This window comes from Chlamydotis macqueenii, chromosome 15 (genome assembly GCF_036417535.1).
Source record: "Chlamydotis macqueenii isolate bChlMac1 chromosome 15, bChlMac1.mat, whole genome shotgun sequence".
Taxonomy (NCBI): Eukaryota; Metazoa; Chordata; class Aves; order Otidiformes; family Otididae; genus Chlamydotis; species Chlamydotis macqueenii.
This window is the reverse complement of record NC_141570.1, coordinates 13304380-13329986: the sequence shown is the minus strand read 5'-3', so window position 1 is coordinate 13329986 and position 25607 is coordinate 13304380. Positions and strand designations below refer to the sequence as shown.

The window sequence follows — 25607 nt, the reverse complement described above, 5'->3', positions numbered from 1 at the left end:
GCATCCAGATAATTTATAAAAACACAGAAGAGCACTGGCCCTAAAATGACAGGCCTGACAGGGTTTTCCCTCCTGCCCTGCGTGAAAACTGGGACAATGTTTGCCAACTTCCAGTCGACGGGGACCTCTCCAGACTCCCAAGACAGCTGAAAAATAATGGAGAGAGGTCCGGCGATGCCATCAGCCAGCTCTCCGTACCCTGGGATGGATCCTGTTGGGCCTCACAGCCTTTCACACGGCCAGTCCTGTGCAAGTTCAGGTCGGCTGGGAGCTCGTCCTCCCTCAGCCACAATCTTCCAGCACAGGGCTGTGGGGGTGCCGGCCGCATTCACAACTTCCACTGCTTCCCTGCTCTGCCTCCTATCTGCTGTTAGCGACCTTCCTTAAGCTGTATTTGATTCTACCAAATAAATCTGAGCTTTTTTTTAAACGCCCCTGAGCGGGGCAGGGTGAAGGCAGCTTCCCGGAGTATTCAAGCCGTTGATTCGCACCCGGCTCCGTCAGGGTCGGGGACGCGGGGAGCCGCTCCGACAGCGCCGAAACAACCGCTGCTGCCGCCCCTCAACCTCCGGCGCCGGCCCGCGGCCCCCATACCCCTCCCGGCTCCTCCCCACGGAGCCCCAGCGCCCGCTCCGCCGGGTCACGGCCCCCCCCGGAGCACCGGCGGAGCCCCAGCCGCTTTCCCAGGCCGCCGCTCCCCGTCCCGCAGCCGCCATTTCGCTCCTCCCTCCCGCCACCGCACAAAGGCTGCCGGGACGGGGCGGCCCCGACGGCGGTGATAGGTGCGCCCTCGTCACGTGGGTGAGGCCCGCCCGTCAGGGCTCCGTTCCTTCGAGGCGTGACCGGCGGCGGCGGCGTCGATTGGTCGGCGGGGCGCGCGCCTCGCCCCCCTCCCCTCCGCACGTGACGTAGGAGCGGGGCTCGCGCTCGGCCGGGAGTCAGTTGGCGGCGGCCGCGTCCCGCAACGGCGGTGAGTGCGGGGCGGCCCGGCCCTTCCCTGCCCCCGCCCGGCCCCGCCGCTCCGCCGCCGCCTCCGCCCGGCCAGCGGCGTCCCCCCAACTCCCCCGCTCTCCGCACCGGGGCCCCGGTTCCCCTCAGCCCCGCGGCTCCGGTTCCCCTCAGCCCCGCGGCCCTCTCCCCCGCTCCGCGTCGCCGGGGCTCCCCCTCAGTCCCGCCCCCCGCGGGTGCCGGGGGCGGGGTGGTTCTCCCCCGGGACAAGGGTGTGCGGGTCTCCGTGCAGCGGGAGAACAGAGCCCCGTTGCCGCCCGGGGCGGCGTTTCCTAGCCGGGGCTGCAGGGCCGTGTCCCGGCCGGTCTGGTGCGGTCGTTTGGTTTCCTCGGCGGCTGCGTTTCCTTCAGCCGTTAGAAAACGGTGTGGTGTGAAGAGAGAGAGACCTGGGGGTGGGCAGGAGCGACAGCGCGGGGGGCTGCCGAGGCTGCAGGGAATCCTGGTTCGGGCATTGACTTCTGTCTGTCTGTCTTTCTCTTTACCCATTGCAGTGAGCGCTAGCAGCACGGGCATTTGTTCTTTCCCAAGAAAACTTCAGGATTAAACGACTTATTCCACTGCCAGCATCCTCAGTTGTCCCTAACCACCTGGTGGAATCCATATCTGGGCAGCTGGGGCAGACCTTTTCTGGTACAATGGGAACTGTGCCATGAGGACTGGTAAGATCTGGCCGTAGCCATGACGGAGCCCCACAGGGTTTCGTTCACCACTCTGCACGGTCCGCTGAGCAGCAGCTTCTTGAAGAGATCTCGGAAAGAAGACGCAGAGCAGCCCCAAGACTCTGAACCGCCTGCGACAGCTGTTCGAATCACGCTGACTCTCTTCGAGCCTGATCACAAACGTTGTCCAGAATTTTTCTACCCAGATCTTCTGAAGAGTTATCGAGGGAAACCGAAAAGTGGTTCTTCAGGAGACAAGGTAAGTGGCCTCGTAGCCTGTGGGGAACAGTGCTCGTTTAGCTTGAAATTGCTTGAGCTAAAGGGGATTTTGGTATCTGGCTTGCTAGCAGCTTTAAGCGGCTCTTTTCCAAAGACCATGAAAAGGAGAGATGCTTCTACGATGTGTGGCTCTATCTTTTTGGTGACCCTGCTCTACTGCACGTGAATATTTCCACTTTTGCGCTTGGCATCTTCTTGTGGTGCTTTTAGGTGTTGCCTGACGATTCTGTTTGCCTCTCAAAAGCTGTTTCTCAGGGTAGATGGCATGCAAACTTCCGTAGCATCTAAACTTTGTATTAGTGGTTTTGTAGGAAAAGAAAGTTGATTGGATTCTTTTTATTTTTACTGTTGCTCTTCAGAACTGTTTAGCAGTCAGTTGATGGTTCATGTTGCTTATTTTTGATGGGTTTTTTTGAGAGGCCGGAGAAGCAGAAAGAGGTACAGAACTGGCTGAGAGAGAGAGCACCTGTGATGTTACAGTCATAGAATCATGGAAGGGTTTGGATGGAAAGGGATCTTTGAAGGCCACCCAGTCCAACCCCCCTGCCAGGAGCAGGGACATCTCCAAACGGATCAGGTTGCTCAGAGCCCCGGCCAACCTGGCCTGGAATGTTTCCAGGGATGGGGCATCCACCACCTCTCTGGGCAACCTGGGACAGTGCTCCACCACCCTCAGTGTAAAAAATTTATTCCTAATATCTAATTTGAATCTGCCTCTTTTAGTTTAAACCCATCACCCCTCGTCCTGTCACACCAGGCCCTGCTGAAGAGTCTCTCCCCACCTTTCCCACCAGCCCCCTTTGGGCACTGGGAGCCGCTCTCAGGTCTCCCCGGAGCCTCCTTTTCTCCAGGCTGAACAGCCCCAGCTCTCTCAGCCTGGCCTCACAGCAGAGCTGCTCCAGCCCTCCCATCATCTGCGTGGCCTCCTCTGGACCCTCTCCAACAGCTCCACGTCCTTCTGCTGTTGGGGGCTCCAGAGCTGGACGCAGCGCTGCAGGGGGGTCTCCCCAGAGCGGAGCAGAGGGGCAGAATCCCCTCCCTCGCCCTGCTGCCCACGCTGCTGGGGATGCAGCCCAGGGTGCCGTTGGTTTCTGGGCTGTGAGTGCACGTTGCCGGCTCACGTTGAGCTTCTCGCCCACCAGCACCCCCAGGTCCTTCTCCTCAGGGCTGCTCTCCATCCCTTCTCCCCCAGCCTGGATTTGTGCCTGGGATTGCCCCCACCCACGTGCAGGACCTTGGCCTTGGCCTGGCTGAACTCCATGAGGTTGGCACGGGCCCACCTCTCCAGCCTGGCCAGGTCCCTCTGGATGGCATCCCTCCCTTCCAGCGTGTCGACGGCACCACACAGCTCGGTGTCATCGGCGAACTTGCTGAGGGTGCACTGCATCCCACTGTCCATGTCGCCGATGAAGATGTTGAACAGGGCCATAGAAAGGTTGATCTGTCTGAGTGTCTGCCTGGGCGCTGCAGCCGTGATGGGTTTCGTTCACGGGGTTTCGGTGGCAGTGTGACAGGATTGATTCTGATGGTTTTGTCTCTTTTATTTCTACAGAGGAAAGACCCTGCTGATCCCTTTAATGATGACGAAAAGGAAAGGCATAAAGCTGAGGCTCTTGCTCGGAAGTTTGAAGAGAAATATGTATGTTTTTCTTCTTTATTTTCTGTTATCCCTCAGAACGGGCAATGCTGTTCAGCTCTCAAGCATTTAATGGTCGTTGGCTTCTGCGTTCCTCTTCTCCTGCCGTCCTTTATCCTGGCTGGAATGTGCTGGTTTCCGTGTTCCTCTCCTGTCTCAGTGCTGCGGTCCATGAAAATAGTTCAGACGCATTCTCAAATGAGATGACAGTCTGATTAAAGTGAATGATGTTCTCGCTTGTACTGGCCAATAGCTTACTGTAATGTATAACATTGAATTTTCTTAAGCAAAAATTAATTTCTTGGCCTTGTAGCTGTGGCACGGTGTGATCTGTTAAGTCTCTGAGTACGGCGCTCTGGTGAGTGCTGTGCTGGGAAGGGTATTGCCTTCCGTAGGTGGCAATAAGACTGCGTTACGCTTAATAACTGGCGCTTTGCACAGCGAGTTGCTGTGTTGTTTTGTGATGTTGATTTGACCTGTGGGTCACCCTGATGCGCTGCGTGTGTGTTTGATGTGCGTAGCACCCGGTTTGTACTGCCTGTGTAGCAGTTAGGGAAGAACAGTCCGTCTCTGCGCTAGTGGAAATGTTTACGGGGTGCGGACCCAATTCAACGTAAAGTCTGCTGGCACGAAGTCAGCCTGTCTGGGAGGGCGGCGTTCTGTTCCTTCGGCTGCACTGGTTTTGGTTCCGTATGACAAGGCCTGAAACTGGATCTACTGTATCCTGAGATTATAGTCTGATGTGAGTTAACGCCAGTTTGCTGCTGCTAGGAGCAAAAAAGATCTCATTCTTTTTTTTGTACTGGAGCCGATGTCAGTGTCCTCTACTGGGGCCATCCCTGTGGTAACTGGAAAAGAAAGATGAACGTCCTGTCAATCTTTTATTTTTCAGGGTGGCAAGAGACGTAGGAAGGACCGTATTCAGGACCTGATTGACATGGGGTATGGATATGACGAATCTGACTCCTTCATCGATAATTCTGAAGCGGTGAGTGCTGGGGCAGGCGTGAGGGTGGCTGAGGGCAGCTGCCCGGGGGGCTGAGCTGGCGCCTGGGGAGAGTCTGAACTGGGTGCAAGCCAGGAGTGTGCCAGGGCTGGGAAACGAGAGACCCTGTGGCAACGGCACGGCAGGAGAATGCTGGTTAGCAGGCGCGTCCACCGCCTGTCTGTTCCTGGGGCAGAACAAGTCCTGCTCCGTCCTCCCAGCAGCTCAGCTACAGAATAGAGCGACACAGCTTACAGTGCCAACCAACTGTTCTCTGTTATTTCCAGTACGATGAGCTTGTTCCAGCTTCTCTTACTACGAAGTATGGAGGGTTTTACATCAACTCAGGAACACTACAATTTCGGCAAGCCTCTGAATCTGAAGATGACTATGTTAAAGAGAAAAAGAAGAAGTGTCCCAAGGTCAGCAAGCCAGCTTTCGCAGTTATTCCCTCTTAGAGCTCGCTGGGTTTGCTGTGTGAAAAGTGTGTTGACCTTCGAATTAGAGAGAGATCTGTGAATTGGTGGGGATGAAAGGCTGAAATGTCTGTTGGAGACAGCCCCGTTTTGTAAAGCCAAAGTGCGGTGGCTAAAAGGGGAAACACCAGGAGCACTTGGTGTCCCTTCCCTGTTACTGGTAGGATCATCTCTTGTGTAAAAGCTAGGTGTGCTGCGAAGTGTTTAAGCCAGTATGATGATAGATGACTGGGGATTGGGTTAATGAGCCCAGTGGGGAGGGAGCTGCTCTCAAATTCTTGGGAGAGGGCCCAGAGTGGTTCTGGGGGCGCAGGTCCAATTCCATGAGCAGGAAGCGCTTTGATTGTGACTTGGTTTTAACCCTCTCCAGAAGCGGAAATTGAAAGATGGAGGTGAAAAACTGAAGAAGAAGAAGAAGGATGATTCTTACGACAAGGAAAAGAAATCCAAAAAGTCCAAGTTTCCAAAAGCTGGGTAAGGAGGAGGAGGGAATACTTGCTGCTTGATACCTTGCTCCAGGGTCCCTGGTGGCCTTTGTTATGCTGCAGTGGTATCCGTTGCAGTGAGGGGTGGCTTGAGTGTGTGCTGCACGGACACCAAGAGGTAAACCCCTGTTGCTTCCCAAGTAGGAGGAAAAATGCAGCGGATGTTTAGGGAAGGAGCACAGCTCCACAGCAAGCGTCTGAGCGGAGGGGCACCGCCTGCTGCAGTGCTGGTGTTTCCTGGCGCTCTGCTTAGGCACTAACAGTGGGAACAGGTATTGGAGAGCCTGAGGAGAAGGATAAGGAATTTGCTTTTCTGGTTTTAATAGGCAAAAAGCTTCAAGCCGCTGTCATGCTAACTCTCTTTTGCTTCAGTTCCTGTGTTGTTTGTGCATTTCCAAATCTCCTTGCTGGAATAATGCACATAGCTAAATAAGAGCATAACTTGGTGGAGATGGTTTAAGCTCCGTCTCTCTGCAGTGAGAAAGGACAGCCTTCTCTTCTCCAGGCTGGAAAAGCAGTGGGACCTGAAGACCTTGAAAGGCAATAGAATATTTTTCCTGGTGTAACTGGTTAAGGGGTTAAGACATTCCAGCGGATTGGTGCATATGGCTAAAGTGAAGTGGGATGAAGGTATCCTCGTCTCCTCCCCTTCAGCTTGTATTCATTTCAGTTCCCTTTCCTCCCCTGTGCTTTGTTTACAGCTTTACAGCATTAAATGCAAGTAAGGAAAAGAAGAAGAAGAAATACTCTGGTGCCCTTAGCGTCAAGGAGATGTTGAAGAAGTTTCAGAAGGAGAAGGATGCTCAGAAGAAAAAAGATGAAGAGCAGAAAGTGGTGCCTCCTTCACCGGCAGAACCTCCAGCCCCAAGGGAGGCGGAGGCGATGCCCGACCCTTTGCTCTCGCTCTTCGGCCACGCCAGCGATAGTGACCTGCTTCAGGCAGCGACTGCTATGGACTCCTTAACTGACCTCGACCTCGAGCGGCTCCTCAGTGAATCCCCAGCAGGGAGTCCCTTTCACGATGTGGAGGACGGGAGCGATCCTATCGGAATGGGCTCGGAGCAGGAGTTCAAGCAACCGCCATCCCTCCCAGAAGGCTTGCCAGCCCCTTTGGAGAAACGCATCAAAGAGCTGGCTCAGGTATGGCAGTTGGTTACGGGGCGGGAGGACTGTGTGCTTGCTGGCGGGGGCACGGCTCTGCAGGGTTTGTGTAGCTTCTCCCAGAGACGGAGCACGCTCCAGTGAGCAGTTCCACGGTGCCATGTGGGATCACACCTTTGTGTCACCCATTTTTCTCTTATGGCCAAGTCACTTTCTCAAACATCCAGATGTCAGGTAGCGTCAAAGTTCTTGGCCTTGTTATCTACTGAATATAACAGCGTCCCACCTGTCAGTGTGGCTTCTTTACCGCTCTTGGCAAAGTATGGTCCCGATGCAAGAGGTAATTTCCAAAGTAAATTTAACATGAATGAACTTAAAATGTGAACTAATGAGGCTGGAGGACAAATTCCACTGTAATAGAATAATGAATCACGGAATTATGGAATAGTTTGGGTTGGAAGGGACCTTTCAAGGCCACCCAGTCCAACCCCCCTGCCAGGAGCAGGGACATCTCCAACCAGATCAGGTTGCTCGGAGCCCCGGCCAACCTGGCCTGGAATGTTTCCAGGGATGGGGCATCCACCGCCTCTCTGGGCAACTGGGCCAGTGCTCCACCACCCTCAGCGTAAAAAATATTTTCCTTATGTCTAACCTAAATGTACCCTCTTCTGGTTCAAACCCATTGCCCCTTGTCCTGTCGTAGTAGTTCTAACGTGCTGTGATGGTCAGGACAATGTCGGTGAGGTGGCGTGCGGCGTTCTGTGTGGGAAATAAGCGGGTGTGGCTGAAAGCATTACAGTACATAGAGTCCTACAGTGCGAGGAGGTGTGAAAAGCCCTTAGGTAGGGTTTGAGGATGTTAGAACCGTTTCTGGTGTTATACACAGGCAGATGCCTCCACCAAAGCATGAGTACAATTATCATCTCCCATATTGGAGCCATATCGCTGGCAGTTTGGCTTCTTTAGCAGTCTTTAACATGTGGTGCTGTTCAGGGAGTGAAATATATTAGCTTCTGGAAGGGTGATCCCATACCTTTTCACCAGTAGCTCCTCCAGCAGCTGGACTCCTGTGGGACTTGCCCGTCTTCCCCAAAATGTTGTGACCCTCTTTGGGAAGCGCTGTTCTGGAGAAGTGGGAACACACTGGGCGCTGGTCAGAGATCCCTCTCCCGGCCTGCCGAAGAAGTGCGCTTTCAGACTTGCTGTGAGGCTTCTCTGGTGTGAGGGCTGTCACCACATGCTGAGATGTTCTGTTCCTGCTCCTGGTGTTGTTTTCAAACATTGATTTTAAGTCATAAACAGCGCTCTTAGACCTCTCCTCTGGTGGTGTGTGTTCCGCCTTCTGCGGCACGTCAGTTCAGAGCACCTGTTACTTAAGCATCTCTCACTTAATAACTCCTGTTACCAAAGATAAGCTTGTGTTAAAGATAACTGTTCTGCTGAGAAATTCTAAGTGTACAGTGGTGGTGAGCAGATGGAAGAGAAAGATAAATTGAAGGAAGTATTTGCTGCAGCTGTTAAAAAGAACGGGCTCTTCATGGATGTTTCTATTTGCCATTCAGGCTGTAAACAGAAAATCCTGAAACAGCTGTTTCTGAGCTGTAGCTGAGTTAAAGGAGAAAGTTACGGAGGCTCCCGGGATGTCAAGTTAATCGTTGTGTTGCTGCAAGATAGTGCAGTGGCAGACTACCCGCAGATTTGTCTGCTTAGATTTTCCTGCTGCTGTGTCTCTTGTTGCTGGACTGTTTATGTTAAGGAGAGAAACCAGGAGGTTCTGGAGCTTCCTCGGGAAAGAGGAGAAACACGAGATTGTTAATTGCAGCCTCTGGGTCAGTTAGGATTTTGGGACAGGTGCTCTGGTGCACGTGGGAGCGAAGAGGTGCCATACCTCTGTCTGAGAGCCAGGTCTCTTCCATCCCAGCAGGTGGGAGCATCTCCTGGGTTAAATGGAGCCTCTTCTACTTGAACTGATTTGACTTGAACCCTCTCCTTCCTAAAAGAATGTTCCTGTTGAGGATTCTCTTTAGCATTGAGCCTCGTTTGACATCACCAGCTGTCTATGACCTGCTGCTGACAGAGAGGAACGTACACCTTCTGGGCATAAACTTAACTGCTTTCCAGCCTCAGCCTTGGAGCGTTAAATCAGGGGATTTCAAAACCGTGCCCCTCTCCTGGTCTCCTTTCCCTGCAAGGAATCACTAACTTGATGTGGTGCCCTGTCGTGAATCCCAGTTTTGTTTACACCCTCACTCAGAAAAGATTGAAAGCTCTTGGCAGTTTTCTACTATCTCATTCTTCTCTTGGAATTATTTTCTTGCTGGACATATTTTTCATGGGTGTAATTTTTGGGCAGTGCTGTGTGTGCTGCAGTCATAGCTCAGGAAGCTTCCTGAAGAGGATTTTTTTTTTTTTTTTTTTTTTTTTAGTTTCCATGGTGTTGATTTAGAATAACATATCCCCTGTGGGGAGATACTGCTACTCTTTCTGTTGTCTTGTCTCAGTGTCCAGATCGGTCTACAAGGCTCAGTGCTCAGTATCTCTGACCCTCATTAAACATGACTGGATGATCTGTTCCAGGGAGAAGTTTTTAAAAACACTTGATTGCCGGTGCCTGTGGGTATCTGTATGTGAACTGATAATGCCTTGTGTTATTTGCTAATTTCCAGGCTGCCAGAGCTGCAGAGGGAGAAGGCAAGCAGAGGTTCTTCACTCAGGATATCAACAACATCATACTGGAGTAAGTGCCACCGGGAGAGAGGAGTGGGAAGGGAGCATACTAGGCAAAGCATTTTTGGTAAATTCAGGAGAAGGTTTAGCAGGAGTTGTGGGTGTGTCCTTATACAGTTTCTCCGCACAGAACATGCCTAGGATAACATGGAAGTCTCCAGAAATGGCTTTTGGTTAAAATACGGTGTGTAACTGAGGTAGGAGAATGTTGGAGGGAACGTATCGAGTCCTCCTGTTCTCAAGATGGTGCTTGATATCCCTGTACCTAAATTGGGTCACTTGACCTGTGATTGTAGCTGGGTACAAGAACAGTAGAACTCTCCCTATCAGAGATGTCAGGCACGTTCTTTGCTATGTGAGTTATGTGCTATATGGAATATTTTGTAACTGGGGTAAGGCTCACGTGTTCAACCACCTTTCTGTGCAAACTGGACGAACCCATTGCCGCTCTGTGTTCTGAGTCCCCCAGTTACAGAACGCTGGCATTGCTTCGTGCAGCTGTTGATCATGGCTTCGTTCTTCAAGTGCCTGGAGAAGGCTGAACGCACACAGCTCTGTGATTATCACAGTGCAATAATACTTACACGGAGGCTTTAATTTCCTTAAGGTTTATCAAGGCACTTGGAGGGAATTGCCAAAGGGAAGTCTGGGAGTCTTTCCCTCTCGTTTCAAGTGGTGATTACAGCCTTTCAGCATTCCAGTGCTGACTGCACGCGCAGTCCTATGCTGTTGTCGATCTGATCACTTTAACCGCATTCAGAAGAGATTTAGATAGATTTGTGTGACTTTGCTGTGGAATCCGTTAGGGGTTTTTACACTTGTTGACACTGAGAGGTGGCTTAAAAAGCTGGTCTCTTAAGTTATATCTAACTGTGCAGATGGGCTTGGCGCACACTAATTACTCACTGGGAAGGTAGTTCAAGCCCAAGGGATGAAGTTTGATTCGATATTACCCTGAGTTAAACCGCCATAGTATCTGACATAAGCAGCGTGTACCTCTCATTTCATTCCCTGATGTTCCTGCGCTTCAGTTGCCAGGAAGAAATTCAGAGTAAACGAGACTGCTGACATACTTTTGTTGCTTTTCCAGATACTCTGAAACTAGATTAAAAGGCATAGCTTGAGGTAAAGGGCTTGAGTCTCTTGATTCTAAAATGTAAAGAACTGTCGTGTAATTTGGCGTGTACTTTGTCCCTCTCTCCCTGCCTCCAGCTCCCCAGGTTGCATCAGAGTTGCATTCATGTTGCTTAGAGAACCCCTGCCAGGGCCCTGGTCAACATTGTGTTTGTCTTGTTCTTCAGCATAGAGCTGCAGACCCGGGAGCTGAACAGCCAGATCCGTTCGGGGGTCTATGCCCACCTGGCTGCTTTCTTCCCGTGCAGTAAGGACACTCTGGTCAAGCGTGCCCGGAAGCTTTATCTCTATGAGCAGGTGAGTGAATTTGGCAGCACAGCCCTGTCTCGTGTGTGTTAGCCCTGATCTCCAGAGCGCATTTGTTGTCTGCCTAACGTGATCTTGTCCTCCACGGAGAATGGCTCAGGCACTACCTCTGGTGCTGTGGATTTGGACCTGGCCAGGTCTCAACCTGCTGGATTTGGGTGCCTCAGCTGGAGCGTGCCATGTGGAACTTGTCTGTTCTGTGCTGGGCTCTAGGGTGGCCGACTGAAGGAGCCTCTGCAGAAGCTAAAGGAAGCCATTGGAAGGGCCATGCCAGAGCAGATGGCCAAGTACCAGGAGGAATGCCAAGCACATACTCAGGCCAAGTTTGCCAAGTAAGCTCCTTGTTTGCTTGTTACGCATCTGTAGCTCTTCTCAGCAGGCTCCCTGTGACCTGTAGGCTGCTCTCATGAAGTTTACCCCTGGTTTTGATCTGTAGTCAAAAATTGCTGACAGCAATTAATTGGCCTAATTAAGCTGTGTGCCTTCTTTGTGCTGTCTATGGTGATGCCAAGAACAGCAGCATTGATGGAACCGGAACTTGGTTTCCCTTCTGTGTGGGTGTGTTTATAGGAACATGGCAGTCTGAGAACAGTCAGGCTGGATTAGTCCCGTGGTCTCTTTACACGATATCGAGAGATTTCTTAACCTTGAGCACTTAGCTCATCTTGCACCCTAAGCAAGAGATTTAGGCCCTCTTCCCTTGCGTGTGTTTTCCTTGACGGTTGAGACTTCTGCACAGTGTTGTTCAGAGATACTTAACCCTGTCCTTGAATCTCGGGGACAATGAATTCCACATTGTCTCTGTCTGTATTTTAGGATGCTGGAAGAAGAAAAGGACAAAGAGCAGAGAGATCGAGTTTGTTCTGACGATGATGAGGATGAAGAAAAAGGAGGGAAGCGTGTCATGGGACCACGAAAGAAATTTCAATGGAATGATGAAATCAGGTTTGCAAACCTTAAATATTAAGTGAGCCTGTGACTTGTCTGATTCTATGCAGTTGGAAGTGAAGCACTTCAGTATTTGTACCTTGTTTTCAGAGCAGCGCCGATCGTCTGTAGCAACAGTCAGCTTGGAGGTGTGTGGCAGACTGTGCTGTTTATGGAGGCATTTATTAAATCTCACCCTCATATACCTGCAAAACTCAGCTGCTTTCAGGCACAGGCCAACTCTGAGAGAAGTGCTAAGAAGCCTCTGTGTTGAGGCCAAGAGAGAGGGATAGATCTTTGGAGGATAAAAGGAACTCAGCTGAATTGCTGAAATCTTACAGACTAGACTCTTAACAAGAGCAGATTTGTGGTTGTGGAAGCAGTTAAAGCTAATGGGAATTGCTGCCCCTGGCACCCAGGGCTCTGCCAAAGAGGAGTGCTGGGTGAGGTGGGGAGTGGCAGAGGATAAAACGAGAATCAGTCGTGCTGTCTTTTTCGTCTTATTCTGTTACAAACCGCAGTGCTGCTCCGCAGATGGCTGATTAATTTAGAGCAAAGCAAGGTTCCCTTCCTGCCGTCTCGTTGCCTCTCAGCATGGAGGTCTGCAGAGAGGTCCGGTTCTGTGGTCGTTAATGACACCTGTAATCCTGGCACTCGTTTACCGCCTCTGCTGTTTCGGGATATGAAGGTGGGAAGGGGTAACAGGGCTTCCCTCCCACGGCGCGTTGATATGCGTGCACACACACAGCGAGAAATGTGCCTTTCCCGTGCTCTTTCTTGCGGAGGCAGTGCAGGGTTGGTTTTATTAGCGAGGTGTCATGCAGAGCCAGGCGTGTCTCGGCATATTTATCCAGCCCTGGATAAACAGTGACCTCCAACTGGGGAAAGTTAATCCGTGTAACTGTATTTGAAATCTTCCTGTTCTTCAGGGAGCTGCTTTGCCACTTGGTGAAGATTAAGTTGGATGGTTATGACCTTGACAAGAATAAGGCTCAGTCTCTAGAGGATTATGTGAAGACCTTCCTAGATGGAGAGGTGAAGCCCCTTTGGCCAAAAGGCTGGATGCAGGCCAGGTGAGCAAGCATCGAGTTGTACTCCAGGGATTCCTTCTCCTAAGGGACCTTGGAAGGTCACTAGTCCTACTCCTCTTCAAAGAATGGCTAGCTTCAAACTTAGATCAGAGTGCTCGGGGCCTTGTCCTGTTGAGTTTTGGAAATCTTCAAGGGTGGAGATTACCACGGCGTCTCTGGGCCCATGTTCCAGTGCTTAAACACTCTTCCTGAAATCTTTTCTCCTTGTTTCCAGTCAGAATTCCCCTTGCTGCACTGAACTGAATGTTACCTCTTTTTGCTTTGTACTGTGCACCTCTGAGAAACATCTGCCTTCATCTTCTTCGTGGCTCCCTGCCCTCCACACTCTTTAGGTAGTGGAAGACTGCCATTAGATCCCACCTCGGCCTTCTCATTTTCCAGGCTCAGCAATCCCAGTTCCCTTAGCCTCTCCTTGTACGCCACGTGTCCCTGTTCCTCAGCCACTGGAGTGGCTCTGGGCTGTCTCTGGTTTGTTGACATCTCTCTTGTGTTGCGGGGACCCTGAAACTGGATGCTCGATCCAGATGTGACCTCACAGGTGCTAACCAGCGGAGAATAAGCAGTTGAATGGCTGGCTGTGCTCTCCCTAACGCCTGCCAGTCTGTAGTTAGCTCTCAGTAGTGCACCCTTGCAGCAGTGGCTCACGTTCAGCTTGTCCAACAGGACCCCAGGTCCTTTTCCGCAAAGCTGCTATGTAGCGCGTTGGCCCCCGGCCTGCATTGCTGCAGGTGGTTATTCCGTCCCAGCTGCAGGACTTGGCGTTTGTCTTTGTTGCACTTCACAAGGTTTGTGTTGTCCTCTTTCTCCAGCTTCTCAAGGTCCCCGTGAACGTCAGCCCTGCCCTCCCATGTACTCTCCCCGTGACTCTGTTTTCACATCACTCTCAAACTTACTGAGAGTGCAGTCCATGCTGTCGTCCGGCTTGTAAATGACAGTGCCCCAGTATTGACCTCTGGTCACTGCTGGAATTGAGAAGTTAGAGCTGGGACTGAGGTGAGGCTGACTGGCCTGTGGTTTCTTGAATCTGTATTACAAAGGATCCCTCTGTAATCTCTCTCAGGAAGGATACATTTTTCAGAGACTTTGGGAAGTCTTCCCCAGAGTGTTCCCAAAAGAAAGCAAAGCAGAAAGTTTTGGGGGCTTACAGACCTGCAGTAGACACATCAAAGAGTCAGCAGGAATTTGGTGTGGTTTTCTTTACCCTGTCTGGTGCCTTCACTGCTGTTTCCTGCTCTTTCACTCCCTCCACCATCCGTGCCACCAAGCTGGCAACTGCAGAGAGCCGTACAAATTGCAGAGTGTCCTTCTGCTGGGACTGTCACCAGCTTCTGGCCTGCTTTGTTTTGCTCGACAGTTTGAAAGAAAGGACGAGAGTACAATCTTACTGCTGGGATCTCTGTCTCTGCATTAAAGAGATGGGCAGCACTGTCATCTTTTCTCTGCTGAATCTGCTGTTTGGGATTCATGGGGGATAGAGGAAGAAGTAGGTGCCGTTTCTGAAGAGCAGTATGAGTAGCAAATTGCAGATCCGTGTGGAACAGTCTGTGGCCATTTATTGCAGTTCCACGTGCACATGAAGTGCGGTAATGTGCATGGTTGTGGTGTGCTGTACTGTATGGGGGCTGAATGGCATTAAGAGGTGGGTGCAGATTCCTGCTTAGTTACTGAAGATATTTCCAGCTTGAGGGTCTTAGCTTGACAAGTTGTAAAAACTCTTTTCTTTGATTAAAACTAAATGAAAATATTTTCCCTCCAGTTTGTAGGTGAAACTGTTTTTGGGCATACAGATGTTCACGTAAGACTCAGCGTAGGCGGGCCTTCCAGTGAAGTTAACTACAGAATGACTGACTAAAAGCGGTTTTCCTGGTTGCTTTCCAATGGCTCAAGGACAACGGTTTCTCCTGCTGGGAGGTGATGGAGTTGGACTTGATGATCCTTCTGTGTCCCTTCCAACTTGAGATATTCTATGATTCAATGACTTTGTGGTTTAGTGACAGAGGACAGACTGACAGCCACACAGAATTGTGGCGGGGATTGGCAGCACTAGGAGATTTTTGTAGAGAAGTCAGCTTGATTCACTGTCATCGTGATGACAGAAGTTCATCTTTAAGAGGAATTTGAAGATGGACGGAGTAGCAACTGTGTGCATGAGTTCAGAGAGGCCCTGCCGTGATGTGTTTTCTCAGTTAGCACTAAAAGGCGATTCACAGAACGTAAGGTTAAAATAACCTTGCTTTTTAAAAGAAAACAGATGACAGAAGTCTTTGTCAAGCTGTTAATGGCATGCAGGAAGCACATTCCATATGCAGGTACTGAAGGTGTATTTTTAGTTGCAACTCAGAAGGCAGCTGAGTTGCAACTGTTTTGGGTAAAATAGCGTTCGTGTGAGATTCTGGTTTAGTTAGGCTCAGTAGGAAAGGGTTTTGGATGAAGCTCCGTTTAGTGGATGTGGTTAGTCAGTTGTCACAGAAATGGTTGTGCTGATTCAAGCTGTCACCTCCGCGAAGGCGACAGAGACAGGCAACGTGCGAAGGCTGTATTGAGGCAGGGGAGGCAGCCTTTCTCCCTTGAAGTTGAAGAGCTCTTAGGTGATCTGCCAGCTCTCGGATGATCTGTGGCAGCAGTAACGCCCAGCTTGGATGACTGTACTGCCTCTCCAGTTGGCTGCCAGCTTTTGAAGCTGGCAGAGCCTTTTGCTTAGTTATTGTCCAAAAACTGCCTTAATGGCCTTTCCAGCGCCTGCAAGCGTAGCTCCCCAGAGAGGGAATCCTGTGGGGGAGTTCAGCAGGATTTTCCTGGAAAAGGGATGAGTATTTGTTTGCTCTCTGTGGTTTTAATTTCACTAAGTCCCCTGCTGTACTGTGCAGCTCTGTCTCCAGTGATCCCAGCTGCTCTACTGGGTCTTGCTGGATATCACTTCTCATTGCTCTCTTCCCTTCTTAGGACACTGTTTAAGGAGAGCAGGCGTGTACACGGACACCTCACATCAGTCCTGTGAGTATCGCGCAGCATTCCTTTAGAGTGATAACTGGTGAACTCCGTTCCCCTGGGGCCTGGGTGGATCACGCAGGAGCACCTGAGCTTGCTTGGCTCCCGTCAGATAGTTTGGCGCTGCTTCGTTTGGGAGGTGCAGGAAGAGGAGTTGGTTTGTGTGTGACATCTCCCAGCGACAGCCTTCCTGAGGTGCTTTCACCTTACAGTAAGCTCACAGACAAGAGCTTTGAGGCTAGGTTGCCTCCTGGCCTTGTTTAACAGACGAGTCAGGGCTCTGTGCTAGTCCCTGGGAGACAGATGAAGGTAAACTGGAGCGTGATGCCAGCACTGTGATTATTGCTGTTGGTCCGTACTGGATTCTGGATTCCCTCTTTCGTGCTGCCTGGTTGAAGGAGGGGTACGCTGAGCTCAAGCTAGCGAAGGTGAGTGCGGCGGGTTTGTGGGCAGCAAACCAAGAGTGCCATCGGAATCCAGCTGGGCAGGGGCTTTAACACCAAAGGGTCTCACGGATCTTGCTGGCAGTCTGTAATAGGTGATGATAGGACTTAGGCTGATGTCCGTCTGACAGACGGTCCTGTTCTTGGCACTGGGTGAGCGAGGGGAAGCGTGAGAGTTGTAGAGTCATCCTCCCCTCAGCCGTACCGTTCTGGCAGTTCAGGGATGTCTTGTACCAGAGATTGCATCTGACCAGACCAAATGTTCTATTTTCTGTTAATTCGGCAGATGCTTTTGCATCCTAGGAACCTAAAAGAAACGTGTACCTTTTCTCCAAACCAGTTTCTGTACCAGTTTCTCTCCGGTGTTGCTATGGTTAGGTCAGCAGTGGGCTCCTGTAGCAGCTCCGAGCCCTGCAGCCGGTGCAGGACGTGTCCGTTGAGTGCTTCCACTGCTCTGCTGCCATTTCAAGACTCTGCTCCGCTCCCTAATTCATTCCCCTGTGCGGGAGTCGGGGCTTCCTAGAGCAGCAACCAAATGTCATGTGGTTTTGAATCCTAGCAACCCGAGATGCTGCCTTGTTCCCTCGGTTCTTTGCAGTGGATCATCATTAACAGGGCCCAAGCGTGCTCCCTAATTGGATGCTTCCCTGCGGGCGTTCAGTGAGCTGTGTTTCTTTTGTCTCCTTCAAAACAGGGCGAAGAAGAAAGTCGTAGCTCCTACGAAGGTGAAAGTGAAGGTGAGTTCTTTGTTCTCTGGTTCTCGTGGTTGACATACACCGACAGCCAAGTCACTGCCATTTAAAATCCTGTATTTGAGCCTCATATCTATACACTGGGTACAAGGAAGTTGTACTGTGAAATAGCTCTGGTCAGTGTTTGGCTTGAGAAAATAACCAGAACAGCAGCTAAAATTGATGGCAGCAGCATTGGGGAGGGAGGCAGGGGGCTGGCAGGCGCAGAACATGTCTATTCTGCCTTTGATACCCAAGTGGGGACCCTTCAGGAGCAAACCCTGCCTCTGTTCTGACTCTGCCTTCTCCTGTGATTTTCGTTCCAGGAATCTTCCTGCAAGCCAGATAAAAAGATGTCGGTTTCTGTTCCTTCGATGCACTCAGGCAGCACCTTAGCTCTGTCTTCAGAGCCGCAGGGAGGAGCTCTGGGCATCAGTGCCCAAACCAGAGAGCTCCTGTCCCTTGGGACAGCCCAAGTGGCCAGCAGCACTGCCGCTGCTGCTGCCTTCATGGATGACTCCTTGGATGAGGACTTAATTCATAATCCCACTTCCTCCCTCGAAGCAGTCTCTAAGGAACTGGCTGTGCTGAACAGCAGAGCGGGAGGGAGCCCTGACTTTACTCTTCCTGGAGCTCCAAAAGCTCCAGCAGAGAAGATCCCAGCTCTTGCATCCTCAGAGGAGAAGAGGACGTTTACAAAGTCCAATCCTTCCCCTACATCATCCTCTGGTTCCCTTCAGTCTCCTCTGAATTTCCTGGCTGAGCAGGCCCTGGCATTGGGCCAGTCATCTCAAGACAAAAAGACGGAGAACTCTAACTACAAAGAGCTCTCCTGCCAAGCCTCCCCCAGCAAAATACTTCCTGATGCACACCAGGCTAAACAGAAACACCACGGCCTGGTTCGGCCAAGCCATGGGCCCCAGACCTCCGCCCCAGTGCCGGGTTCTCAGGTGAAGGTCTTTCACTCAGGCAGCCAGCTACAGAAAAATTTCACCTCCTCGGCTCCCTTTGTCAAAGTGCAGAATCCCAAGTCCTCCTCTCCACTGCCCCAACGCTCCCTCCTCCAGCAGGTCAAGTCATCAACCAAAGCTCAGAGCTTCCATTCCTCTGTGTCACCAGGCAGCACCCAAAACTCCAGCAGCTCCCACAAGAGCCCTGGCTCATCCTCATCATCTCTCAGCTACGCAGGAAAGCACTCAAGTGGCTCTAGCTCTTCAGGACAATCTTACAAATCGCCCTTCGTTTCTGGTTCTCTCTCCAAGCATGGACCTTCTTCTGGCAGTTCCTCATCTGGAGCTTCTGCAAACCAGGGCTCTGGGAGCCTGCTGCCCGGTGTGCAGAGCTCTTCCTCGGGCCAGGCGTCCAGCCGCCCGTCCTCGAGCTCCTCGGTGAAGAAGACACCCGTTTCCCAGAAGCTGACTCTGGTGGCACCTCCTGGAGGTTCAAACGGAGATTCTAGCGGGGGCACTCAAGGGGTGGCCAAACTGCTGACCTCCTCCCTAAAGCCAGCTGTTGTTAGCAGCACCGCATCTTCTACCTCTGTGCCGGTAAGCAGGGACGCGCTGGCCTAGCCTGAGGACAGGAGAACGTGTGGCACTGTGTCAGGCCATCTCCTAACTTGTTCAGACCTGCAATAAATGTTGACTTCAGAATAATTTCCTGAAATTCTTGTATTGAAATTCTTGTCTGGCTTATGCTAGGAAATCCTGGCCTTTGCTGTGGGCTTGCACTCCAGAATTCAAGCTTTCATTTTCAGCTTAAAGCAATGACTGAGCAAAATTCTGTGGGACCTTCCCGATCACAGTTTTTGCGTAGGCTGTGTAACGTTCCTGCCCTGACTTTGCCAGTTACAGGGACAGCAAGGCGCCCGTTTGGGTCGTGAGGAAGTGCAGTAAAACTTTTTTAGCACGAGAGCTAAAAATCATTGTGCAATTTATAACGATCAATTTGTTGTTAATTAGGCCTGTAAACTTGGCCTTCCTTAAATTGTCACAAGTAATCTTAGAATTTTTGCCACTTTTTTCATGACAGCCCTAAATAAGTAACTTGTGGTGCTGGGCTGTAAACTGGAAATGCCAGCCCAGCTTTCTGTGGTGGCCATCTCCATCCGTTTTCTGGTGGCTCCTGTCAGCGACTGAGGAGGTGTTGGCATCCAGCTTGGTGCCACGCTGTGGAATTCGGGGTCTGAGTTCACTGGGCTGTAATGTCTCGTGAGGGACTCCTGGGTTACTTGTACAGACTTGTATTTAATGGTTTAAGGACTCTAATTTTCCTCTGTAGCAGAAAAGTTAATAGTTCCTAACACTGCGGTGTTAATTTGTTGTGGGCTGCTGCTGTCTGCCTTCTTTTGTGGCGTGTGGAAAGAGCCGGGCAGTTAAACGAGTTTATTTAAATGGGCCTGAGAGACACGTACTGCTCAGCTCGCGTGCCTTGGCTGTTACTGAGAAGTGGAAAGCGTTCTCCAGTGGTGTCTCTCTCCGTTGAGAGATCTCCAGTAACATTCTGGTGCAAGGGTGCACCAAACCGTGGTGCCTTGACTTGTCAGCAGTGATATGCCGCTAAAAGCGAGTAGGAAGCATCCTCCCTGGAACTCGCAGGCAATGCGTAAGCTTTTCCTCTGCCCAATGGAGGCACAGTTCCAGAGGAAGGGAAGAGCAGAGTGCAACCCAGTACAGTCACATTTAGAAGAGCAGAGCGGCCAGCGAGGGGATTGCCAGTGTCCCGGGCACCTCCTGACGGCCTCAGGAGTTGGCAGCTCCTGGGCCCTGGCTGAGGGGACGCTTCTTGCAAGGAGGAATTATTGAGCGCTCCATGTTTTGCAGTTCTTTAAGTATGAATGCTGCTATGCCTTGGTTTTCCTACTCCTGACTGACCTTTTCTGTTGCTTTTCAGAAAGGAACTAGTGGAGCTGTGCTGCTAACGAGTTCTTCCTCCTTAAGTGTACTGGCTCCATCCTACAAGTCCAGCAATCCAAAGCTGCCCGCTGCCCTGAGTTCCACCCCGTTAGGTATTATCTCTCCTATTCATTCCTTCCCTCTTCACGTCATCTCCTTCAGTTCAGACTCCTCCCCAAAAGCAGGAGTATCAAAGGATGCAATAGTTACGGGACCTGCTCCGGGAACTTTCCACCATGGCCTTGGCCACAGTGAGTATCCTGGGCACGCACCTGCGTTACCTGTGCCTGTGCTGTCAAGTAACAAGAACACCAATGCTTTGCTGCGTTAACCCGTTGTAGACCAACCTGTCTCTCTTGCTGTTGCTTCACGCTGTAGTTCATGCACTTATATCTCCAGCAGTTGCATTTGGAGAGCCTTGGGTACATCCCAGTAGCTAGCCCAGAAGTCCCAGTAGCTGGAAGCTGAGCTATAGGTTAGCTGCTGCATCTCCTCTGCTTGTTTCTGTCTTCGATGTGTACTTGTTTTTTGGTTTTTTTTTCCCCTTTTCCTTTCTTTGTTTTTCTCTCTAGGTCTTCTAGCTGGCTTGCACTCCAGCCCCCACCACGCAGCGCCACTCCCACATTCTGCCCTGTCCACTCATTTACCGCAAAGTTTGCCAGGTAACTTGTCAGACGGTTGCGTTTGTCTTCCACGTCGTGAGTCCCCCTGTATCTCGGCAGATACTTCCTCCAGGGGTGAAAGCAAAGTGGTTGTCCACGTTGTCTGACCTCCCTGAGGTACGAAGCGAGGTGTGGCCCTTTGTGTTCTTTCCTGATTAGTTAGCCAGGGCAAACTGGTGTGTTTCTGGAGTGATGAGCCCTCAGAGCTTATCCTAAGTGTTGGTTCCAGGACTCGGCTTTGCTGCTTGCGTCGTGGCGAGGAATTATCCTGCTAGGATGAAAGCCGCGCGTGTTTGTGCACAGTGTGCCAGGACTTCCCAGGAATGAATATTCTGGCTTTGTGGAGTTTTGTGACTGGTGACCTATATAAAATGTGTCAGACCAGAATGTCTTGCATTGAGTTAGCAGTGTGAATGCAGACTGCTTTACCTGCCGTTGACAACGTGATGGTTTTGCAGTGAAGCCTGCTCCTGCCCCTGTTTGATGCCTGCAGGAGCAATGCATAAACCAAGAGATTCCTGAGGATTTCTGAGGAATGCCTTCTCTGCTCGTAAATGGAGTCCTGCCCGGTGGGCTTTGAGCGTGTGTAAATACGTGGAGGAAGGAGAGAAGGGGGATCCATGCAGCGTTCAGAAAATCGAAATGCAGAGCCAGCAGATCGGGCTTATCTGCTTCAGGGAGTTGCTTATCGCGTTGACAATTGCTATTTGTACTTTCTTCAAGTGTTCTTCAGCACTGCAGTGCAGTTCAGTGCCACTGTTTTATCACCTGCTGCTGTTGTGATTGTCTTACCGGGCAGCGAGAGCCGGACTGAGGAGCGATGTGCAAGCCTGGTATTGTGGCACCGAGGCCGTGAGATGTGTGGACAACCTGCTAGAGCTCGTGTGGCCTCCTGTGGCAGTCGCGGGGTAAAACGCCCTTGCCTGCTGAGCACGGTGCTTGTTTGTTTACTGAAGTAAGAAGACTGCTGCACAGTGTTAAAAATTCAAAGGATTTGTTGCCTTTGATTGTTTTGCTGAAGTTTGGCTGAGGTGGGTTGTTAGCCACGCCGGCGCGGTGGAGGAGAAGCAGCCACCAGCAGCAATCACCGGTGTGACAGACCCTTCCTTCCCGTTTGTAAATCCGCAGTTACCAAAAGATGATTGATTTAAGTTTGAACATGGGTTGTGAGGTGTATTCCGTGTCTCTGAGGAGGAGTTGTCTGTCCTGTTGTTTGAGGGAACGCAGAGTGGTTCCTGGAGGGCCAGAAGCTGCAGGTAGACGAGAGGTGACTAGGAATATGCGAGGAAAACCTCACCATTGAGGTGGCTTCAGCAGGGACCTCCTTCCTCACTTGGTGCGTTCACATAAAGATTGGGGACTAAGCCTAGTGCTGTCATCTCTGGGAATACTACAGCTGCGGTGTTTGGTAGAGGAGCACAGGAGGTATTGAAGTGGCCATCGTAATCTTAAACCGTACTGATTTGTTTTGCGGAGTAAACTGGCTGAATAAGCAGATGGCCACGGCTGCATTGCTCCGTCTGAAAGCCGCGAGGACTCCGGTGCGTTGGGAGGTTGCTGCAAATGCAAGGCGACGCTGCTGTCTTAAACAGAAGTGCTTATACCAGCGCTCATCAAAGAGCGTCCAGTGCTTGCCTGTGTGTTGTCGCCGCTGCACTCGCTGGCGGAGGTGCCTGCGTACCGGTGCTGTGGCGATGGTTCTGCCTGCTCGCTGTCGGAATGCAATGTGGTGGGCCTGAGCTTTTGCATGGAATGTGCTGTCCTTGTCCTGGAGAAGAAGCTGTTGCTACACTGCTTGGTGCCACTGCTGCTTAGCTGCGCATCTCAGCACACCCATTTGTTCATCATGGTCTGACGGTAGTTCTGATTGCTCCTGGAAGACTTCAGCTTCCTAAAATTTCCCTCCTTTTTCTCTCTTCAGCGCCGTTGCTCTCTTCCCGCCACGTCTGTTCCTCTCTGTTACTCCAGTGGTTCCGTTCCCATGATTCCTGTTGCTATCAGTGGGTGCCTAAAGCCTTCGCTACACCTGCAAAGGCGTACTAGCTGTGTCGTTTCAAACCACCGTTAGCTGCTGGGCAGCCGGGACCATGTGTTTCTGGTTTCCAAGATGGGCACACATGGCAGGGTGGCTTGGAAGGACGCAGGCTAGCCAGTCAACGAGCAAGCTGAACCTACGCTGCGGTGCTCTGCTGGGGGGCCGCAGGAGACCCTCGGTGCTTCCCATGTCCCTTACTCAGGTGCAGGGACAGGGCTGCTCCCAGTTGTAAGAAGTCTCCAAGCATGTCCTCTTACCTCCCTATTCCTTGGTGCTGGAAGAGAAAAGTCGGTTTTTCTGTGCGGGGAGATCTGTTTGCCCAGCTGCTCGCAGCTCTCCCGGGCTGATGCCGACCCCCTCTCTCACTTGGTTTTATTTTTATTTTTTTTTTCAGATGCTTCTCAGCTTCATGGCAAAGGGTCCAATGCACAGCAGCGCAAGTTGTGACATCTGCAAGGAGGGGAGCTAGAGCACACAGGCTAAAACCAGGAGGAACAGGTGATGAACTTTGGATACCGGCTGTGTCTTTTTTTTTTTTTTTTTTTTTTCTTCCTTACAACAACTGGAGAGACTGAACTGCAACGAGGAGCTCACTGGTGCGTTTGCTGAGAGGCTTGCGGAGCAAAGCCCCACGCAAAGGGCCACCTTGGGCCGTGCCCTAACGAGAGGAGCATTTCGTAGCACTGTTTTGTTGCTGCTGCCCTTCACGCATTCCCTGGCGCTGGTGGGAGCTAGAACTTGCGGGGAGATTCGAGTGGCTTGCAGTGGATCCCCACCCACCCGTGTCCGGATCTGCCGAGTACCTCCAAGTCCAGTTACCTCCACGGTGGAAGGTATGAAAGGTGCTCCTTTCTCCTGCTTTGGATTTACTTGGATAATTCTAGCACTGCCAGTGCTTTCTGAAGACATTTGATGAACTTTTCAATTGTACTATAAAACCGTTAATTGGAGGACTTAACATTTCCTGTGTGGTGAACCTGACGAACCACCAGATGTTCCCCTCTGGAGGAGAAGGAAGACTCTTTAGAGAGACGTTTTTAGATGCAGTCATTGACTTTGAGAATTCTGCTTCTTTTGGGTTTTGGATTTTTTTCCTTCTGCTCGGTTTTACCCTCATTACCATCGAACGCATTGGATTGAATGGGCCGCTTCTCGGCGTGTTACTGTATAGAAAGACGTAATTCCAGTGCCTTTTATGGTGGAGCAAGAATGGACTAGCGACACACATTTCAGCCCTATTTTGTGTGCTCCTCAACCCTTTTTTAACCATTCTGTATTTAAAATGTATTCTGTTTTATTTAATAGAGCTTTTTATGGTTGCACATCAAAAAAAAAAAAAAAAGCTGCACTGTCTGGACTTCAGTGGTGTCTTGGTGACTGCAAACACAGTACCAAACCCAGCAAGAGCACCGGTTCTGATCCGGGTTTGCGCAGGCGGGGTCCAGACCCGCCCCTAAAGCCATTCTTTCCTCGGGTCGTCAGTTGTGATCTCTTTGGTGGGCAGAGGGAATGCTCTGGGTGAACCAAGGTCGCTACTAGTCGGATGAATTCCAGAGAATAATATTGTTCTCCTCGATGATTTCTGCACGGGGATCACGTGCTTGTCGCAGCTGCGGGAATGGGGACCATCGAGAACTGGGGATGTGTCTTTTCTTTTTAATGTTTTAACTCTTAGACCTAAATACTTCTGAGCACACCCTCTCAATCTGTGCGTAGCTAAGGGCAGGCTGCGGTTCCGGCTGAGCTTTGTGGGGTTTGATTTTCTGCTCTTCCCCCAGTCTGCCTCTTCTCAGGCCCCCCCAGCCACACCTGAATCGTGCAGTAGTAGTGCTGCTCCACACACTTTACTGCTATTTCAAGCAAAAGCTTGAAAAAAGTCTTCCTTCTTGAGCTTTGGGGAAGGATGTCGACACTGAGTAAACCAGCAAATAGCTGCTTTAGTTTTCCCCATTTTTGGTGAGATCCAAGGTGAGCTTTTTTTCAATTTGAGCTGATATATACTTTCCCAAGATCAGTGCATTGTTTGTATTTAAAAAAAAAAAAAAAGCAGCTCAGATTTACAGTTTGTTTACAGAAAATACCTAGGTTGTAGCAAAAGAGCCAAAGACAGAACTTGTGTTGTTAAAAGTGAGCACAGCGGTTACGGATGGACTCTGAGCAGCGGATGGCACATGGTTCCCGTTGAAGGCCGAATCCTGGGAGGTCCTTTGCCCCTTCAGCTTCCCGTGGTAGCTGAGCGAGCATTCAGACACCTGGCAGGACAGGGACTCTTGGCGACTGACTGGAGGTACTGGTTCCACTCCCTCTCTTTGCTTTCACTTGAACGCTTCTGCTGGGAAGCCCCTGTGTGCGTGGCCAGAGCAGAATGCAGCCCTCCTTCTAGGAATTTAGCGAAGCCTCTTGCCTCAGGGAAATGTTTATTTGGTGGAAATTCTGTGGGATATTTTTTTCTTTATGTGCTATAACGAATGAGTGAGTGGTGTGGAGCGGAGTCGCAGCAAGGCAGAACCACGCGGAGACCCGGCGGCTGACGGGGAGCTGGGGGTCCGGCATCTCTGCCTTGGCGAGGCAACCCGCAACGCCTTCGTGCTGACGTTGGGCGGCGAGGCTCCCACGGCACGCGCTTAGCACGGCAGTTCCTTGCGGGTGCCAGAGCTGCGCTTTCCTATGATGTTTTTTTGTGTGTGTGTGGGGACTGTCTTGCTGAAGATAGCGGGGGTGGTATGAAAACTGTTTATCTTGTACAGAACAACTGAATAAATTGTTTCAAAGTTTGCAAAATGCTTTTTTTCCATCTCCTTACCTCTAGTTTCATGACTTTGTTTTCAAGAATTTGTCTTTCACCTTCCGTGATCACCTCTTGATGGTCTTGTTCCTTGAGTGAGTAATGAATTATTGACTCTTAACTGAAGTCTCTTGCGTGGAAGGTAAATTACAGCTCTGTTCCTAGCCGTTATGGGGGGGGATTGCATATTCTCATCCAGTGGGCTCCTGCTGCTGCCTGAAGTTGACACCTACTGGAAAGAACGTGTGGGTCTTG

General features: G+C 51.0%; 1 protein-coding gene across 10 annotated transcripts; it reads left to right on the top strand.

The window, feature by feature from the left end:
- The first annotated feature begins 849 nt into the window (after positions 1-849).
- UBN1 (ubinuclein 1) lies at positions 850-25342 on the top strand. 10 transcript variants are annotated; one of them, XM_086759718.1, is made up of 18 exons: positions 850-970; positions 1500-1926; positions 3499-3585; positions 4475-4570; positions 4855-4989; positions 5414-5517; positions 6230-6668; positions 9296-9366; positions 10658-10787; positions 11010-11128; positions 11613-11741; positions 12653-12796; positions 15758-15808; positions 16940-16982; positions 17303-18523; positions 19869-20121; positions 20443-20532; positions 22962-25342. In XM_086759718.1, the coding sequence occupies exons 2-18, from the start codon at positions 1687-1689 to the stop codon at positions 23012-23014; spliced, it is 3405 nt and encodes a 1134-aa protein (XP_086615844.1). In that variant the 5' UTR covers positions 850-970; positions 1500-1686; the 3' UTR covers positions 23015-25342. The 10 variants fall into 10 exon arrangements, with proteins under 10 accessions (XP_086615844.1, XP_086615842.1, XP_086615836.1 ...); XM_086759716.1 differs by having other exon boundaries at positions 20443-20649; XM_086759710.1 differs by lacking the exon at positions 22962-25342 and adding an exon at positions 21256-22951.
- The last annotated feature ends 265 nt before the right edge of the window (positions 25343-25607 follow it).